The sequence below is a fragment of the Chiloscyllium plagiosum genome, chromosome 14 (assembly GCF_004010195.1).
Source record: "Chiloscyllium plagiosum isolate BGI_BamShark_2017 chromosome 14, ASM401019v2, whole genome shotgun sequence".
In the NCBI taxonomy this organism is placed as follows: domain Eukaryota; kingdom Metazoa; phylum Chordata; class Chondrichthyes; order Orectolobiformes; family Hemiscylliidae; genus Chiloscyllium; species Chiloscyllium plagiosum.
The window spans coordinates 75607745-75625245 of NC_057723.1; the positions used below are offsets into that span (position 1 = coordinate 75607745).

The following is a 17501-nucleotide window of genomic DNA, read 5'->3' on the forward strand; positions in this document are numbered from 1 at the left end:
ACCATAACATAAATGCTGCCCCCTCCATACTTCACCTCGGCTCTGATGAAGAGTCATCTAGACTCGAAATATTAACTTACTTTCTCTCCATGGATGCTGTCTGACCTGCTGTGATCCCCAGCATTTCAAGTGAGGTTTGATATTTTGCAGCTTATGGTAATGCTACTGGCTTAAAGGTCTTAGGTAGCCATTTCAGAATGGAAATAAATTCACAGGCCATCCACACTGTGCTCTGAGGTACAATATCAGTCATCCAATTGTAACAGTGCTGCTCCTTTAACAAAGTTATGCTGTCCTTGGCTTTATTTTCAGAGAGGCCGTAAAAACAGCAATTCTAAAAAGTCTAGCTTGGATGGGTTTTAGGGTCAGTTTGATTATAGTTAACAGATACTGTCTCAGGAAAAAGGCTTTCAAGTTATTATTTAAAAAGCACTTGTACAATGAAAGGGGAGTGGCCAGTTCTCCCAGGTCAGCTTTTCTCTGGTTTGGTTTGGTCTGGTCTGGCTGTTCACTGGAGGCAGTCAGTCAGTTGTGAAGATGCTGGACCCAAAGAAGCAGGTCCATGCTGATCCTCCCTCTCTCTGACATCTCTCCTGTCAGACCCTGGGTTTGATTTTACCTTTTGTGCCAAGGGATGTTTCTGGGGATTATTGGAATTATTTGGACCAGCATCATTAAGCTGGGATGGTCTGTTGGGTTTTCAGAGAGTTTAAGCTATTTGGTATTCTGTTCTGTTTTGTTTGTGCTTCATTCGGTAATCCTGTAAATAAATTGTTTTATTTAAAACTACGTAGTTTGACCAACTGCATCCCTCCTGGGATATCAACTCTACACCAGCTTAAAACAACTAGTAAAGTTAGTTTACTTGAAATGTTTTGAGAGGGTCTGGCCTGGTCCATAACACAATCGATACAACAGATTCCAACTGATCCAGAGGCATTGATTTGCAAGTTTGCAAGTTTGGATCAACTGTTACAAGTGGGCAGGGTCAACTTGGTAAAATCCTCATTTCCCAGCCAGAAAATCATGGGTTCAAATCTGACAACACACACCAAAGCTCAAATCTAACAATCTGGTGCAGTACTCAGAGAATGCAGCACTGTTCGCGATGTTTCCTCAGATGAGACATTAAATTGAAGCATCATCTGCTCTCTCAGACAGACAGAAAATATTTGACAGCAACATTTCTAAGAAGATTGGGGCTAACTTCCAGTCTCCTGCCAAGTAATTTATTACACAAGCACAGATCATCTGGCTATGATCAGATTGCAATCTGTGGGCATTCACTCTGTGTAAATTAGCTGCTGTATTTTCTACATTACAGAAGTGTATACACTTCTAAAATATTTCATTGCCTTTAAAGTGCTTTAAGGCATCCTTTGATCATGAAAGGTACCACATAAGTGTAACTCTCTTCTTATTTACCACTCCAGGCAATAATGACCATATCTAATCCAACGTGGCTTAAATAAAGAATCCAAATTATTCAACTGATACCCAGATGTGCTTGTGCCAAATTATTTATATATTTCTGATCTTGCTTCCAGTGAATGCTATTCAGGGGGACTGCACTAGTCTTTAATTTCACACCAAAAGTCAGCATCAAAAAAGCCCTGAAAACTAACATGCTGGAAATCATAGCGGGTCAGGCAGCATCCGTGGAGAGAGAGCAAGCTAATGTTTGGAGTTGAGATGACTCTTCGTCAGAGCTGATGTGAAGTGTGGAAGGGGCAACATTTATGAAACAGTGGGGGCGGAGTGGCGTGCTGGGGGAGAAAGGGTGTTGATAGAATAGATTAAGTGATGTTCGCTCTTCCCTCTCCACACTCCAGTGGGACTGTCCCTCTTTCCAGTCTGGCAGTTGAACACACCATTGTTCTGCCATTCTCACATTCCAATCAATTAATCTGAACCACCAACACCCTTTCTCCCCCAGCACGAACCCACTCCACACACCCCATCCCCACCCCTCCCCCGCTCCACTCAAAAAAAGCCCTGGCTAGTTACCCCAGTTTAGATGCGATGTCCATTCTTTTGGGAATCACCCAAAAGTATAAGCAGATGATGGGCAACTAGAAGGGATAAAGGTCTCTTCACACGACGAACCCAAGTTCAGAAGACCTCAATTTACAATGGCGACAGTTTCATGTCATGTCTTGTTATGGTGAAGTTGAAGTAAATCGATTCATTACAAAATAATTAAATATTTCATTGTGCATGTCGCATCATCAGAAGATCAGAAGTCACATGACACCAGGTTATAGTCCAACAGGTTTATTTGAAATCACAAGTTTTCAGAGCTTCGTCAGGTGAAGTGGGCAGTGCTCAAAAAGCTTGTGATTTCAAATAAACCTGTTGGACTATAACCTGGTGTCGTGTGGCTTCTGACCTTGTCCACCCCAGGCACCTCCACATCGTCACAAAGGAGCATTGTTGACTGGGTTACCCGGTTAAGAGTTTTCAGGGATACAGCAATGGAAATTGAGAGGACAAAGTGTGAACAAAAAAAGCACGATTACTCACAGGTTCTTGATGTCAACAATACCACGGAATGCTTTACGGGGAAGAGCTTGGATTCGGTTCTCACTGAAGTCGCTGTTAATAAGAAGAACTGGATTTACAACTGGGCAATTTGAATCAGGTGGCAACAAGAAAGACAGTGTCTGTTAAATCATAGCAACCCTTCACTCCCAATGACTGGTTTCAAACAAAGTGCAATTATCTTAAACAAAAACAGAAATGGCTGGAAAAGCTCTGCAGGTCTGGCAGCATCTGTGAAGAGATAAATCAGAGTTATCAGAGTTAACACTTTGGGTCCAGTGACCCCTCCTCAGAACTGATGGTAGCTGGGAAAAATGTTGTTTTTTATGCAGAAGTGGGGTAAGGGTTAAGGAGTAAATGATAGGTGGGGATTGTGCCCAAAGAGAGAGAAGTTGTACAGACAAAGGATGGACAATAGTCTGGCTGGGAGAATGAATAGCTACAAGTGGGGACTGTTAGCAGCTAACAATGGGTTGTGTGTAGTAATGGACCATGTGATAACAAGGCCTTGGGTGTGGGGATTGGGCTAAGGACATGGGAGAAGGTGCCTCAAGCCCTAAGTTTTTTGAACTCGATACTGAGAAGGCTGTAGACTTCCCAAATAGAAAATGAGGTGCTGTTCTTCCAGCTTGCGTTTAGCTTCACTGGAGCACTGCAGAAAGCCTGAGACAGAGATGTTGGCCAGGGAACAGGGTAGACGTTCTGCAAAGCAGTCACCCAATCTACGCTTCGCTTTCCCCAACGTAGAGGAGACCACATTGTGAGCAGCGAATGCAGTCGACTAGATTGTGTGAAGTGTAGGTAAAGTATTGCTTCACTGGAAGCTGTGTTTGGGCTCTTGGATACTGAGGAGGGAGGAAGCAAATGGGCAGATTTGACACCTTTGGAGGTTGCAGGGGAAGGTACTGTGGGAGGATGGTGGGAGTGAAGGAGGAGTGGTCAAGGGTGTCCTGGAGGGAACGTTCCTGTGGAAAGCAGATAGGGAAGGGATGGGAATATGTGTCATCCCACTGGAGGTGGTGGAAATGGCGGCTAATGATCCTCTGGATGTGGGTGCTGGTGGGATGGTAGGTAAGGACCGGGGGATCCTATCGCTGTTGTGGGAGGGAAGAGAGAGGGTACGGGCTGGCGTGTGGGGGATGGGTCAGACCCGGCTGAGGTGCCAGGGAATCATTGGTTGAGGAAGACGATGGACATCTTGGAGGCCGCCTCGCTGAAGGTGGCATCATCAGAACACATGCGAAGGAGATGGAGGAACTAGGAGAATGGAATAGTCATTACAGGGTGCAGGGTGTGAGCATGTGTAGTCATGGTGACTGTGGGAGTTGGTGGGGTTGTCGGAGATATTGGTGGCCTGTCTATCCACAGAAATAGAAACAGAGACGTCGAGGAAGGGACGAGTCAGAGATGGACCAGGTGAAGGTGAGAGCGGGGTGGAAGTGGAATTGATCAACCTTCCCGATTTCACATGAGAGAGGGAAGCAGCACTGATGACATCATTGATATATCGGAGAAGGAGTTGTGGGTAGAGGCACAGAACAAGGAATATCCCACGTGACCCACAAAGAGACTGGCATAGCTGGGGCCAATGTGGGTATCCATGGCCATCTCTCTGACCTGAAGAAAGTGGGAGGAGTTAAAATAGAAGCTGTTGAGGACGGGGATGGACTCAGGCAAGTAGAGGAGTGTGGTGGTAGGTGGGGACAATTCAGGCCTTTGCTTCAGGCGGAAGCAGAGAATCCTGAGACCATCCTGATGAGGGACAGGTGTGGAAAGGGATCGCACGTCCACAGTACTTGATGCACAGTCAGAACAAACCCATTTTCATGCACAACTCAATAATTATCCAGTTTGCATGTATTAGTAGAAGGGCTCTGTTATAAAAGAACATTAGTAATTGTTTATCTGCGCATTATGTCCAGAGATTTTAGCAAATTAAAAATAAATGATTTTCACATTCCAAACCTTTTAAATTAAGTTTTGGCAACGTTCTTCCAAGTATAATAACAAGCTAATCAATGGTAACAATGATGGATTTACTGTCTATCAAACAATGCAGTGATTTGTCATAAAATGGAAGCCATGAGAGGAAAGAGTTTGCTTCCAGAAGAAGACAGCTACACAGACAAATTGCATTTTATAAAGTGTGTTTCTCAAGGCAGGGAGAGGGAGACAAAGACAGAAGTAAACAGCAGATGCAAGCAAACTGAAGAGTACAGGGGAGACAGCCAAGGATCTGGAGATGTTGCTCACGCCACATAATTCATGACTTGGAGGTGCCGGTGTTGGACTGGGGTGGACAAAGTTAAAAATAACCTGGTGCTGTGTGAGTTTTAACTTTGTCCATACAATTTAGTAACTCTGTCAACAGGGGGAATGTACGAGACTGAGAAGGAGGCAGACAGGGTGAGATAAAGGGAGAAAAAACTAACTTGAGAGTGCGTGAGAATACAAAGCAAGTGGCTGTAATGAGAGAGATAGAAGAGGAGATGGGATAAAACAGGATGGAATGGAAAGTGACTGAGACCGTAGGAGGGAAAGAGCGAGGGACTGATAGGACAGGAGACTAAATGAGGTAATGAAAGAAAAGTGAAAAGAGAACAGAGCAAGGGGGTTAGAAAGAGGCTAAGAGAATATGAAGCATAAATGGGCAGGTGACAGGAAGGGAGGGAAAGGGAGAGAGAGAATAGGGCTGTTTTGTGTGTGTATGCGAGATACAGAGACAGAGAGAATAGAACAGCCTATTTTGTGTGTGAGGAACAGAAAGAGAGAGCAAGAAAGTAAGACTGGCGTTATGGAATTTACAGAAAGTTCTTCACTTGCATTAACGTTGCACAGTTACAGGAGCTCCTGCTTCGCCTTTACAAACTTTTGACCTCAGCTCTGTAACAGGGCCAGCTGCACAGGACTCAACAGGGAAATGTTACATCTTTGATATAGCAGGCAGTGTGTGTGAACTCGACAAAACAAAACTCCGAAGAAAGAATCGCCATGATCATATATTTACTACATCCCAGCTTAAGATAGCTGATGTCTGATGTTGGGGCGGTGATTGTACTCCCGTGGTCACAGGTTCAGACCCACTGACAGCTCTAAATGGGGAGCCTCTCAATTGAATCTCTCTTGACTCCATTTCGAGATGATTTTTGACTCGCTTTCTCTGGCAAAGGGAGGTGTCAATGAAAAACGTGCCAATCTTGTTTGAAACACAATATGAATAAAAATAATCTGACATGTAAACCAGTTGCTCAGAGGCTGACACTAATAACCACCATATGAAAATACATTGGGGGGGGGGGGAGGAGGGGGAACATTTGTCTGTCTATTGATCTGCTCATCTCGAAAAAGAGAGTAGGATGGGATGGGGTTACAGCAACAGGCTATGGCTAATTTTGGAACAGGTCTGAAATGTTTACTGAAGTCAGGGCTCTTCAAACCAGTAAGCATGAAGAGGTCGGTAAAGCTCCTCTGGAGTCAAGATTAATGTGGTGCTGGAAAAGCACAGCAGGTCAGGCAGCATCCGAAAAGAAGGAGAATTGACGTTTCAGGCAAAAGCCCTTCGTCTGGAGATTAGTCAGAACGTTGGTTCACTTGCTGTGGAACACGTCATGCCTGTCACACTCTCAGTCCATCTATTAATGACGTTTTCACCCATGCTTTTGTCACCTCCAGAATTTGACTCTTTCAATGGTTCTCTGACTGGCCTCTTATTCCTCACAGTCTGAGAGTTCAGCTTCTCCAACGATTTCCTGCTGTTTTCTGTCCAACTCCCAAGCCTGGTGTGGAGGTGTTGCTGTTGGACTGGGGTGGACAAGGTCAGAATCAAGATTAGAGTGGTTCTGGAAAAGCACAGCAGGTCAGGCAGCATCCGAGGAGCAGGAAAATCGACATTTCAGGCCGGAGCCCTTCATCATTCCTGGTGCTTTTTCAGCACCACTCTAATTTTGACTCTAATCTCCAGCATCTGCAGTCCTCACTTTTGCCTGGACAAGGTCAAAAATTAGACAACACCAGGTTATAGTCCAACAGGTTTATTTGAAATCACAAGCTTTCGGAGCGCTGCTTCTTCATCAGGTGATGAAGGAGCAGTGCTCCAAAAGCTTGTGATTTCAAATAAACCTGTTGGACTATAACCTGGTGTCGTATGACCTCCAGCTTCCAAGTGCTGCACATTGTTTCTGTCTGGCAATGCCTGATCTCCCCAACACAGTCAATTTAAAATTCCCGACATTGGGTTGAGGCTGCCTTGTCACTTTCTCCCGTTCTATCTCTGTGGATACTTTCAACCCGAAAGCTTTGCTGTCAAAGAATGTTTTGTTCTTCCACTTGTGGCCTTTTGTGCATGTCTGTCTGCCTTGCTGTTGGTTGCCATACTGTCAACCTTACTCTTCAATTTCCTCCCTCAGCTCCTCAGCCGTCCATTCCATTCTACCCTGTCCAAACCCATCGCTTCAACTAAATGTTTGGTCACCTTTCCTATTTGTTTCTTCTTTAGCTTGATGTCCCATTTCATCTGCCCGTCCCTATTTAAATTTCGACTCTCAGCCTTGACCTCACAGAGGAGAGACAGGATGGTCACAGCCACCTTCCCCTTCCCACCCGAAAATCAATGCCCGGAATGGGCAAGTTGGCCTTTGGCATCTGCTCATCACAACTGAGACAAGGGTGCCTGCTGAAAATGAATTCAGTTTCCTGGCTCACTATCGCCATCTCGGGCATAGTCAGACCACTCCACACCCCACCCACACAAACCAATATATACAGATAGGCCGATAACTACACATTCCCAAAATAGCTCGCCAACATTGCTCCTGAACGCACCACAGTGGGAAGTCGAGGTGCTCTGATGAAGAGTCACCAGACTCCAAAATGTTAACCCTGCTTTCTTCCCTCAGATGCAGCCAAACCTGCTGAGTTTTGCCAGCCATTGTCTGGGTTTTCTTTTGCTTCTGATTTCCAACAATCACAGTCCTTTGTTTTACTTAAGGAAAGAAAGGTTCACCAAGTTTCAAGGAGAAACCAAACAATGGCCTGGATAAGGTAGTGCTACTGATGGCAAAACTGCCAGCGTTTGCTGGCATTACTCCTGTGCGAGTGACAGCAACTTGGGTAACCAGGATGTTGCCGGGTATGGAAGGGTTGGGTTTTGGAGAAAGGCTGGATAGGTTGGGACTTTTCTCACTGGAGTGTAGGAGGTTCAGAAGTGACTTGAAAGAAGTTTATAAAATCATGAGGGGTAGGAGATAGGGTTAATGGTAGTTGTCTTTTTTCTAGGGTGGGGGATTTCAAGATGAGGAGGCACATTTTTAAGATGGGAGGAGAGACTTAAGAAAGACATGAGGGGGAATTTTTTTACACAGAGGGTGGTTCGCATGAACATTCTGTGGAAGTGGTGGATATGGGTATAGTTGCAACATTTAAAAGACATTTGGATAAGTACATGAAGAGGAAAGGTTTGGAGGGATATGGGTCAGGAGCAGGCAGGTGGGACTAGTTGTGTTTGGGATAATGGTCAGCATGGACTGGTTGGACCGAAGGGTCTGTTTCCGTGCTGGATGGAAACATACATTTAACATGAGGTCAAACCTGTAAATCCAAAAGACACTGCTCAAGATTTAACATTTCTCCAATAATTATACTATTGTGGTAACCCCCACCTCCAAACCCAATCAATTAGAAATCACTGAATTGACATTAATTTTGTAAAAACCTGCAAAGAACCTCATACTTAATCGAATGAGGTGTGACAGGGTATTTAATGGTACACAAAGTTTAGTAAGAGTCAGCATTCAACATAAAACAACCTTCCAACTGTGGAAGGCTACATTTCTCCACGATAAGACATTGCTCACATTTCTAAAATCATAGAATCCCTACAGTGTGGAAACAGGCCATCTGACCCAACAAGTCCACACTGATCTTCCAAAGAGCAACCCACCCAGACTCACTCCCCCATCCTACTACTCAACTTTTAACCCCGACTAATGCACGTAACCTACACATCCCTGGACACTACGGGCAACTTAGCATGGCCAATTCACCCTAACCTGCACATCTTTGGATTGTGGGAGGAAACCAAAGCACCCAGAGGAAATCCACCCGCAGGAAAAATGATAATTATCTAAAAATGTTTGTCAAGGCATTGACCTGGGATTTTCTGATGACCAGTCTGTCATTATTCCAGAGGAGATGGGAGCTGGGCATGGGGTGTCTCCAGGGAACTTTCTGAACAATTCCATACATCTGGAACCCTCTAAGAGTCTCCATTTAACTTGGAGATTTTGGAGGGTTCTATGAAATTGAGTAGACAGTTTCGCATGAGAAGTTTAGGATATTAGTTAAGTTAAGACAGTGGAGGCAATGGCTCAGTTGTATTGTCGCTAGGCTATTACCCCAGAAACTCAGGTAACATTCTGAGAACCTGAGTTCAATTCCTACCATGGCAGATGGTGGGGGAAAAGAAACTGGGATTAAGAATCTACTGATGACTGTGATACTTTTGCCAATTGTCCAGGGGGAAAAAAAATCCATCTGCCTCACCAATGTCCTTCAGGAAGGAAATCTGTCATCCTCACCTGGTCTGGCCTTCACATAACTCCAAACCCACAGCAACGTGGTTCATTCTCAACTGCCCTCTGAAATGACCCAGCAAGCCACTCAGTTAATGGGCAACTTGGGACGGGCAATAAATGCAGGCCAGCCAGTCATGCCCATGTGAGTAAAGAAAAATACTAAACACACAGTCTCCTCTCCCTTCTCACTGCTGGACCTGACATTCACCGTCCCCTTCAGACCTGAATTCTCCCCCTCTACCCAAACCACCCTCCGCCCATTCTACCACTGCATCCCCAGCAACTAGGTACTCTTTTCACCTGGCACCATACTCCCTACCCACTTGGCATCCATCAACTGGGAATTCAACCCTTGGCAAACTATTTGTTACCCACTTAGCATCCTATGCACCTGACAGTTTGCCCAGATTATTTACCTTGCATCCTCACCTGGCATGGAGCTAATGTACTTACCGTTTGACAGCAACCATCCAAGCAGTTGTCTGCGATACCAGACATTTAAATGCCAGAATTTTGCAGTGAGAAAGGGGCTTGTTCTGCCTTTTTCTGACTGTTCGACAATACAAAAGAACTGCCAGAAGAGAAGTACAAGTTGTTCTGCTATAACGCGCATCTCCTCAACGTGAATTCTCCGTAACACGATTGACGAATTGGGGACACGGTTTCCAAAGTGCAAACTTTGAAAGCGTGTGTTGGCTGTAACACGATTACATCACCAACACTTTAAGAGCTGTTTCCAAAGCGTGATTTTTCTGTAATGCGGGGTTGCACAAGAACGCAACCATCGCATTACAGAAGGACTGACTGCATGGCTCTGCACTTCTGAAAGGGGCGCTGAGCAGAATTTCCACCCAGAAGTGCAGAGCTCCCCCTTGATTTATTGTTACCACATGTACCTAGATACAGTGAAAGGTTTTGTTTTGTGTGCAGTACAGACAGATCATAGTGCATCAGGGTAATAGAACAGAGCGAGAAATACAATGTTATGGCTGCAGAGAAGGTACACAGAGAGTGAGATCAACATCAGATATGAAATTGCAGAGGTCCGTTCAGAAATCTAATAACAGCGGGGAAGAAGCTGGTCTTGAATCTGTTGGTGCGTGTGTTTAAGTGTCTGTATCTTCTGCCTGATGGAAGAGGTTGGAAGAGATTATAACCGGGGTGGGAGGGGTCTTTGATGATATTGGCTACCTTCCCGAGGCAGATTGCTGTTCTTGAAAGGAGCTCAGAGAAGGAGTAGTTAACTGTTTTGATCAGGCCAAGAAGCCAGAGCTAAGGGAAACAGCTTTTCTTCCCTATATAAACTGCATGAGTTTTTAACAATTCAGCAACTTTATGATCACCATTGTCAATTGAACCTTTAATTTCGATTTGTTTTAATCAACTGAATTTATATTCACAAGCTCTCAAGGTGAGATTTGAACTCCTCGGTCTGAGAGGTTACCATATCAGTTCATAAAATCATGAGGGCCATGGATAGGGTGAATAGTCAAGGTCTTTCCCCAGGGGTGGGAGAGTCCAGAACTAGCGGGCAGAGGTTTAAGGTGAGAGGGGAAAGTCTTAAAAGGGACCTAAGGGGCAACTTTGTCACACAGAGGGTGGTGCGTGCATGGAATGAGCTGCCAGAGGAGGTAGAGACTGGTACAATGACAACATTTGAAAGGTATCTGGTGGGGTTGCTGAATAGGGGGGTGTTTAGAGGGATATGGGCCAAATGCTGGCAAATGGGATTACATTGATTTAGGTTATCTGGTCAGCGTGGATGTGTTTGACGGTCTGTTTCCATGCTGTATAACTCTATTACTATGTCACTGGAATATTGCCCTGACCTCAGGATTACTAATTCAGTCACCAAACCATTCTGCTACCTTCCCCACGGTACTCCTCTCAACTCAGTGGCATATGCACTACCACTGGTCTATTAAGAGGCTGTTCGGTCCATTTACCATGTCTCCTAGCCTATCCAGATTAGCTCTAAATCACTCATTTATTTTGACATCACATCCTGCCTTTCACAATTCTGACAACATTGAGAAGGAAGAGGCAGCACCACTGAATTAGAGATGTTCTGGGTCACTTATAAGCTTGCTGCAGCCAACAATCCATGTGGTATTTAACTTCATTATCAAATATTTAATTCTTTTAATCCCCTCAGGAAGGTGAATAACTTCGGGTTAAGTGAACATGAAGATAAATTCTGTGAAATGTCTCTTTGATTGTTCAGCAACCTCCAGGATACCAGTGTAACTAAAACCTGTATTACTCAACCCGATCCTGTTGCATTTCTACACAGGCCATCACATTGCCTCAGGAGCACTGGACCTACTCGTTCCAAAGATGATTTCATCATACGTCAAAGTGCATCCTTACAGCTGTCAATCTTGGAAGAACTGGATGGCCAAATCGAGCAAGGCACGCAAATATTTGCAGACAATTCTATACTCTTTGGTGATTCGAAGCTACATGAAGAGATGTAAGGATAATGAAGAACACATGGGAACAGAAGACTACAGGGATCTCTGTTCAAAGCTTTACTCAAATTCTTTACACCCACAATCAATGAAGGCTGATATAGAGCTAAAGCCATACAGATTTAAGGTTTCAAGTTTCGACTCTGGGTCTGTGCTGACTTTGCCAAATTCCTAACACAGCCATCACCCTAACACTGAGTGAAACTAGAGATAGGAGAGGAAGAATCACTCGCTTCCTGAACCCAGTGGACATTACATGAGAACAAAATCAGAACAAATGTTTATGTCTCCTTTTGGGGGGAGGGCAGCAGCCAAGTGCAGAGCATGGTGGTAGCCAGTGGTCAGGCCGCATGGAGATCTGCTATGTTTGGCATGCTGCAGAGAGCCCGCGATATTCGTCTTTGGTTTTGTTTACTCATTCATGGATTGTGGGTGTGACTGGCCAGGCCAGCACTCATTACCCAGAGAGCAGTTAGGATTCAATCCCATTGCTGTGGGTCTGGAGTCACACGTAGGCCACTCCAGGTAAGGATGGCAGTTTCCTTCCCTAAAGGGAAGTGAACCAGATGGGCTTTACCAACAATTGACAATGAATTCATGGTTCATCATTAGACTCTTAATGTCAGTGTTTTTTTTTCAAACTTGAATTCAATTTCTACCATCTGCCATGGCAGGATTTGAACCCAGGTCCCCAGAACATCATCTGGGTTTCTGGATTAACAGGCCAGTAACAGTACCAGTAGGCCAGCACTTCGCCTTTAACTTTGCCTCTTGTTTATCTGACCTGTAGTTACATGTGTACAGCTGGAATGTAACTTCTTTTTCATCATTTCTCTATTCTTAACTGAGGATTGTACTTCTGCACCTAAGAGGTTGTAGACTAAGGAGACAGTGGTTTTGAAACCGACTTGTGAAGGAATATATTCCGGGGGCAGGTACATGTGTAGGATTGTCAACCTCGGAGTGTAATGGAGAGGAAGGAGGGAGATAGAGCTCTTAAATATCAGGGAGGCGTGGAGCTGGGACAATAGAGGAGTTGAGGCCTGGGCACGGCAACCACAAGGCTATAGAATGGCAAGGCAAGGGAGAGGAAATGTATGGTCAGCACAGTGGTTAGCACTGCTACCTCACAACGCCAGGAACCTGGGTTCACTTCCCCACTTGGGTGAGCATTTAGAGGTATATGGGCCCAATGCGGGCAAATGAGACTAGATTTATATGGGATATTTGGTTGGCACTGATGAGTTGGACCAAAAGGTCTGCTTCCATACTTTATGTGTGGGTGACATTATTATGCTGTAATGGAATAAGCTGTACCTGGGTACCTATGGACTTAAGATGATGCTGCAACTGGTAACTTACAAACCTTTCACTGTACTCATTTGAGTACATGTGACAAAAAAGCTAATTCAATAAGAAATTGCTTTAATTGCAAACCTTCCCTGCTTCACAGGTAAAATGGGACATCAAGCTAAAGAAGGAACAAATAGGAAAGGTGACCAAACATTTGGTTGAAGAGATGGGTTTGATGAGGGTAGGATGGAATAGAAGTCTGAGGTGTTGAGGGAGAAAATTCACGAGTAAGGCTGACAAGATGATAACCAATAGAAGGGTGGATGGAGATGCACGCAAGGCCAGAAGTGGAAGAATGTTATTTGCCGGCAAAGCTTTCGGGTTGACGGTATCTACAGAGATAGAACGGAAGAAGGTGACCAGGCAATTTCAACTGAAAGACCAGAATTTTAAGTTGAACTGGGGGGATTGGGTGCTCTCAGGCAGAAACAATGTGCAATGCTTGGAAGTTGGTGTGGGACAGAAAACACCAGTAAGTGATGGGAGAAGCTGAATTCACAGACTGTGAGGGATGACAGGCCTACTAGAGGTCTACACGTGGAGAGTCAATTCTGGAGGTGACGAAAGCATGGATGAGAATCTCAGCAGTAAATGGACTGAGATAGCGCACAAGCAATGATCGATGCAGCCATGAAAGTAAGCCATGTGTGCTGCCCAGGTTATTAATATGCAGCCCGCAACAGTGACCTGGATCTGGGCAAGTTTCCCAATGTAGGGTTCCCATAGGAAGTTGGAGTTCTGCAGATGCTGGAGAGTCAGAGTCGATGAAGTGTGGAACTGGAAAAAGCGCAGCAGGCCAAGGAGCAGGGGAGTCGACATTTTAGGTCTGGATATTTCATCAGGACTGGGGGAAGGTGAAGGGGGCTGGGGAATAAATGGAGGAGTCGAGCTGAGGGAAAGGCAGGTGAAATGGCGATAGGTGGATGCGAGTCTGAGGTGATTGTGATTGGTCAGTGGGAAGGGTGAAGTGGATAGGTGGGAAGGAGGATGAACAGGTTAGGTCAGGTTAAGGTGGCTGGGCCTGGGATGATGGGATGAGGTGGGGGTGCGGGGAGATTTGAAAACTGATGAATTCTATGTTCAGGCCATATGGTTGTAAGCTCCTGAGGTGAAAGATGAGGTGTATTTTTAGAATTGGAATCTCTACAGTGTGGAAACAGGCCATTTGGCCCAACAAGTCCACACCGACCCTCTGAAGGTAACCCAACTAGGCCCATTCCCTGAACTTATTACTCTACATTTCCCCTAACTACACATCCATTAAACACTATGAGCAACTTGGTAAAAACGACTGCAGATGCTGGAAACCAGATTCTGGATTAGTGATGCTGGAAGAGCACAGCAGTTCAGGCAGCATCCAAGGAGCTTCGAAATCGACGTTTCGGGCAAAAGCCCTTCATCAGGAAAGCCCTTCAGCCCATCAGGAAACCGAAGCTTGAGAATTATTGTGACTGCTCAAGCAAGAGAGAGCTGTGGGCTTGTGAGAGTGGAACCAGGATGCTCTCTGCATAACAGGAGTGCAGTTGCTTAAACTCCACAGCAGCTCTCTGCTTCAGAGCTCGGAATCCCAAGATTTTACCTCGTGACCCCATTTGGGGTCCTGATCCCCACATTGGAAAGCGCAGTGAATAATTTACATCTGAGCTTTCAAGCAAATCATGTCTGTTACGTTTCTGAGTAGCTTGTGAAAATGTGACAATTTCTTTGCAAGGATTGTTATTGTTATTCATTTGAGCTGAGTGGAGGCAGAAGCAAAATAAATTCATGTACAGCTTTGCTTCCAATGTACTGTGTCCTACTCTCACACAAACATGAATCAAACCAGATATAGGCCTCAGCAGAGTTAGTTATTCTGCACCAGATGCAAAGTGCAGGCTGTGTTTGGTACAATCAATTATTCTTTAAATATTTACATAGCTCTTAAAACTTGTGTCATCTGAGATGTTTTGGTGTGCCGTCCAGAAATTTGGAATGGGCAAGAGCAAGAATAATTGTAGAATTTTAAGTGTGCTATAACTTACAGAAGAATTTGGTCTTTGACTGTTTAATAAACACTTTCCAATAAGTTGCCCTTTTGAAAGCCTCTAGATGAAATGACAGTGGACTCGCATTTCCACCACTCTCCTTAATTGTCCTGCTCTAAAGGACCGTTGCCATGGTAACCCCGATGGTTAACCCGAACTGTTCCCATCATCATGCTGCCTTTCTCTGAAGGGTGACAAGAGCTTTTGTAAATGGGGAATTAATTAAGTGGTGCAACACAGCTTCCAAAGCTCAGCATCTGGATAATTCCCCAACGGGCTCCACAGATGCGAGATTTCACTGGCTCATTTGATTCCAAAAGTTAGTGTCGTTTTGCTTCAGTGAATGGGTAACTACTGTCATTTATATCTTCAGCTATAAACCGTTCATTATGACCTGACACATGCATTGACATCATTCTACAGCCCCTAATAATACATATAACTTCTACAATGTGGAAACAGGCCATTCAGCTCAACGAGTCCATACCAACCTTCCAACAGAGCATCCCACCCAGACATATCTCCCTACCCTATAACCCTGCGTTTCCTATGGCTAACCTACCTAGCCAGCACATCCCTGGACACTATGGGCAATTTAGCATGGCCAAACTACCGTAACCTGCACATTTTTGGACTGTGGGAGGAAATCCACGCAGACACTGGGAGAATGTGCAAACACCACACAGAAAGTCACCTGAGTTGGGATTGAACCTGTGAGGGAGCAGTGCTAACCACTGAACCAATATGTAACCCTTTAACATTTCAGTGTGAATGTCGGCATATGTAATCAATAATCGAAGAGTGTGGCGCTAGAAAAGCACAGCTGGTCAGGCAGCATCCGAGCAGCAGGAGAGTCGACATTTTGGACATCAATTCCTGATAAAGGGCATATGCCCAAAATGTCGATTCTCCTGCTCCTCAGATGCTGCCTGACCGGCTGTGCTTTTTCAGCGCCACACTCTTCGACTCTGACCTCCAGCATCTGCAGTCCTCACTTTCTCCATATTTTATCAATAGCTAGCACATGTATGGATATCATCCACGATAATTGTTAGATCACAAACAGAGGTTGAACATGTGAAGCCCATATTGATCAAATACGGAAAGTGATTGTTATCACATAAAGTTGAGAAAACAGGCTTGCATTTTGCTCTAATGTCCTATTCTATGCTTTGGATATTTGATGAGATTTCTGTCATGCATCTCCATTGCTTCACCCATCCTCTACATATCCGCTCTAGGGTTTGTTGATCTCGGTAAACACCCGAGTAGAAACTGCAAAAAATGTTCCTGTATCAGCAACTTCCTTGCAAAGAGGGTGAGGTGACAATGGGCAGCTTTCTCTCTCTGCCAACCACAATACCTTGCCCCAAGCCAACTTCCCAATCTCACCTTTATCCAGCTGGCTAGGGGAAATGAAAACACTTTCCAGGAATACTGTGCCTTTTCCAATTACCTCTGCACCCCCGCACCACCCTGAATGCTAACAGCCCAACAATGATCAGCAATCCCTCTTCCTTCGGAAGATATGGCCAAAGGTCACATGACAACAGGTTATAGTCCAACTGGTTTATTTGAAATCACAAGCTTTCAGAGTGCTGACGAAGGAGCAGCGCTCCGAAAGTTTGTGATTTCAAATAAACCTGTTGGACTATAACTTGGTGTCATGTGACGTATGGCTTTCTCCACCCCAATCCAACACTGGCACCTCCACATCACCTTTTGAAGATATAATGATGGATGGAATTCCACACACAGGGTCTTGTCAGCCCAGTCAGATTGGTTGTCTTGTAGGTGGCCAGGATAGTGAAGAAGGTGTTTGGAACAATTGCCTTTATTGGTCAGAGCATTGAGTAGAGCAGTTTGGGACATCATGTTGCAGCTGTTCAAGACATTACGCCATTTCTGGAATGCTGTGATCAATTCTGGTCTTCCTCCGATAGGAAGGATGCTGTGAAACTTGAAAGGGTTCAGAAAAGATGTACTAGGATGATGTCAGGATTGGAGCTTTTGAGCTAAAGGGAGAGGCTGAACAGGCTGGGGCTGTTTTCCCTGGATCATCAGAAACTGAGGGGTGACGTTATAAAGGTTTATAAAATCAGGAGGGGCATGGATTGGGTAACAAAGTCTTTTCCCCAAGGGAAGGGGAGTCCAGAACTAGGGGGCATAGGTTTAAGGTGAGAGGGGAAAGATATAAAAGAGACCTAAGGGGCAACTTTTTCACACAGAGGGTGGTGTGTGTATGGAATGAGCTGCCAGAGGAAGTGGTGGAAGCTGGTACAATTTCATCATTTATGGGGCATCTAGATGGGTATACGAATAGGAAGGGTTTAGAGGGGTATTGGCCGGGTGCTGGCAGGTGGGACTTGATTAATTTTAGATATCTGGTCGGCATAGTTGAGCTGGACTGAAGAGTCTGTTTCTGTGTTGTACATCTCTGTGACTGCAGATTACACTCCAGGAGCTCACAACCAGTCAGTGTCAATCTCAGAACTTTAGCCTGTTACCTGTTCGAAATAATGGCAGCAGTGGAGGATGGC

General features: G+C 44.9%; 1 protein-coding gene across 1 annotated transcript in view; it reads right to left on the reverse strand.

Annotated features, from left to right (window-relative positions):
- The window catches only part of LOC122556810 (slit homolog 3 protein-like), a 654707-nt gene that overhangs the window by 278808 nt on the left and 358398 nt on the right, over window positions 1-17501 (reverse strand). Inside the window, exon 5 of the mRNA XM_043704014.1 lies at window positions 2524-2595. Coding sequence (XP_043559949.1) covers window positions 2524-2595 — 72 coding nt within the window. The remainder of the gene's footprint in view (window positions 1-2523; window positions 2596-17501) is intronic.